At 50.8% G+C, this 2,882-nt stretch overlaps 2 protein-coding genes across 2 annotated transcripts in view; one reads left to right on the plus strand and one right to left on the minus strand.

The window, feature by feature from the left end:
• Positions 1-117: 117 nt before the first annotated feature.
• Positions 118-1,370, plus strand: PPTG_21177 (hypothetical protein; the record flags this gene model as incomplete). The annotated part of the gene is made up of 4 exons (XM_008896430.1): positions 118-133; positions 325-570; positions 1,102-1,261; positions 1,361-1,370. 4 exons carry the CDS (start codon positions 118-120, stop codon positions 1,368-1,370), a joined length of 432 nt encoding a protein of 143 aa, XP_008894678.1.
• Positions 1,371-1,785: 415 nt separating this feature from the next.
• PPTG_21178 (hypothetical protein) overlaps positions 1,786-2,882 on the minus strand; it is a gene marked incomplete at both ends in the record, with an annotated part of 1,350 nt that continues 253 nt past the window's right edge. Inside the window, one exon of the mRNA XM_008896431.1 lies at positions 1,786-2,370. Within this exon, the coding sequence (XP_008894679.1) occupies positions 1,786-2,370 (585 nt within the window). The remainder of the gene's footprint in view (positions 2,371-2,882) is intronic.

The following is a 2,882-nucleotide window of genomic DNA, read 5'->3' on the forward strand; positions in this document are numbered from 1 at the left end:
CCCACCACCACTTCAGATAAGGCGGACGTCAGCAGCCAAAGTTTCTCGCCACTTAACACTCATAGAGCAGGTCTATTTAACTTATATCGCGACTACGGGCGTGAAATGTCACCAAGGATGGGGAATGAGATGCGTCAGTACTTCAAAGGGGTCAAAAGAGATGACTAGTGCTACAGCACGTGGGGAAGCACGCGTAAAGACTGGTAAGGACCCTCTATCGTTCGATTTATACCGGTACGAGTGCGAGCGGCTACTTCAGTACCCAGCCAAAGACATGATTTTTGCGCGGACATACATGATTTTTACATGGAATCTTATTTGCAGGTCGGCGAACGCATTTGGTATTCGTCACGCCCATATCGAGAGGAGTGGAGACGCCTCGTGCGTGTATTTCGCACACCAAAAAAAATGACCAGGACGGAAGCAGGCCTCGTGACCCTCGGCACATTTACGCAAACCCACTAAGACCAGAGTTATGCCTAGTTCTTGCTCTAGCCGTGTTTTGGGCAACAACATCTTTCGGCGGCGACGACCGCCTTTTCCCTGGTAGCAACCAGTATGAGCGCTTTCGTAAGTGTTAGCGGCGGCTCTTGATATGTGGTGATGTAGCCGATGAGCTTCGCCGACGTGGTGTTGATAAAGACGAGTTGGGTACACATTCGATGCGTAAAGGAGCAGCAACGTATTGTGCATCTGGATCGACTGCGTGTCCATCTTCGATGTCTGTTCACCTTTGAGCAGGGTGGTCATTGGGTGGAGTGCAATACACTTATCTCCGATATGAGGCAGCCGGGGACATGCATGTCGGACGAACAGTGTCTGGACTCCCGCTAGACAGCCATGATTGTGCAGTACTGCCACCACATTTTGGTGATCGCGAAGCTGACGTTGAAGCTGCGATTGAGTGCGTATATCCTGGGCTTCCTACCCATCTTACCTACGTTGGCGAGTTTTGCTTAGCTTCGCTGGTTTATCACTCACCACTTTTACGAGCTCATTTCGATCCGAATCACCCGTTATTCGAGACTGCATTATTCCAGCACCCCAGTCTCATTTCAGATTTACCGTCTAAAGTATCATGTACTGGTAATCGCCTCCTAGCGACGGGAGTGCCTCCACATGTAGCCATTTTAGGCAAGATGAAGGCACTGTTTGATGCCATTCTGAAGACAATGGAGCACGTCGATGCCACACGGATGGCCACTGTAAAGGACATAATAGGCGAGCTGGAGAAGCGTGCCATCGGCGCTGGCACCGTGACGTTTGATGGACTAGATGCTGCACTCAAACGTTGTCTCGACTCAGCGGGCGTGACAGAACTAATTTTCACGAATATTGCCGCTTTTCACGAATATTGTAGTTCTACTTGATCTCTGATTGGCTGTCATCAGTCCATTCCTAAAGTCCTGCGATGTCCTGTGAATTCCGTCTAACAATCATTTTACCGTAATTGGCATTGTCTTACTTATTTAAGTAAATTTAAAGTATATTTAATATAAGTAAAACTACTTAACGCTTTCTCATATGTGAGAGTGCAGCTTGATGCTGAGTAGCTCGAAGATTCTACGGAGCAGGTGCATGCAGCATAAGGGGGCCCACATATACAAATGCCTTCCAAAAGGCTATGCTGCTCGGTGGCAAGCTGATCCATTGCCATAGAGCAGCGTTACATTATCGATGGTAGGCAATGTATCTGGAAGTGATCTACATTATTAGTACTAACATGGGACCGACTGTAGTGTGTCTAGTTTACAGAAAGTGCGTGTCCGTTTGATGTCGGGCATCCTAGGCCTTGACGAGCAGCAGTCGTCCTGGCTTCTTGGTGGCGCAACGCACCAGCCGCTCGCGGCCAAACAGGTCGATGTGACCGCGTGTGCTCTGGGCGAACAAGATATGCGTACAGCAGGCGAACTTCTTGAAGAAGCGACACGGGCATGCCATCAAGCGGACGTCCACCTTCCAGCCTGTCGATGGCATGTCCATCATCTCCATGCGTGCAGTGTTAAGCCCGAGCTGTTCCGAGACAGGAAGGTCCTCGTTCCAGCGGTGCAGGTCTTCGTTGTAGGACCGGTTTGCAGCGACATAACGGCCATACACGACGTCAGGCGACATCGCCTCTATTGGCGTTTCTCCTATCATAAACGCAACACTGTGTCGACTCACGACGAGCTCAGACTGAAGACCCTGACGCTCCATTTCACGGGATCGGCGCTGAAGCCGAAAGTCAGCCACGGTTGCCATTGCAAATGGCACCGCACGAGCGCTCTCAAGGCGGCACCAGTCCACCAGACGACCCAGTAACACCCCCATATAGAGCTTGCAGTGGACAGTGACGTCACGTTTGAGGACGGCGTTGTACTGTTTATTAGGCTATGCACTCACTGCCAAGATGACTTGCTCACAACGACTGATATTTAAGAATGAATAGATTTCCCTTCAGCGGCTTGGGCGAGAGCATCTACTAGTCCCAGATTGCTGCCTGCGTATCCTGCATTGTCTCCTTGTCCCGTACCGCCTCTCATAACATGATCTGTGTCGAACTACAATGCCGCTTAAACTGCCACGGCGCAGACCTGATCTTCAACACTGTTCCACCGGGTTGATGTTGGTAGCCGTACCGGACGGGCTGTGACTGTGAGAAGCGGGGTGCGAGCCACGTTTCTGAGAAATATCCCGCGAGTGATGCCAATTCTTCCCAAGCCGCCCATTCAGCAAGTCCCCTCGATTTTGTCTCCTCGTACTCGAGGTCGCAGGTAGTGAAGTGGGGGTCGTGACGTCGTTAGCAAACAGATTTACCTCCAAGCTCTTAGCCTTTTCGTAGACCTTATTGGCGTCGCGAAACCAGCACATTTGATGCAATATCGCGCAATAGCCCCCCCCCC

This window comes from Phytophthora parasitica (assembly GCF_000247585.1).
Source record: "Phytophthora parasitica INRA-310 unplaced genomic scaffold supercont2.4, whole genome shotgun sequence".
NCBI classification, from domain to species: Eukaryota; Oomycota; class Peronosporomycetes; order Peronosporales; family Peronosporaceae; genus Phytophthora; species Phytophthora nicotianae.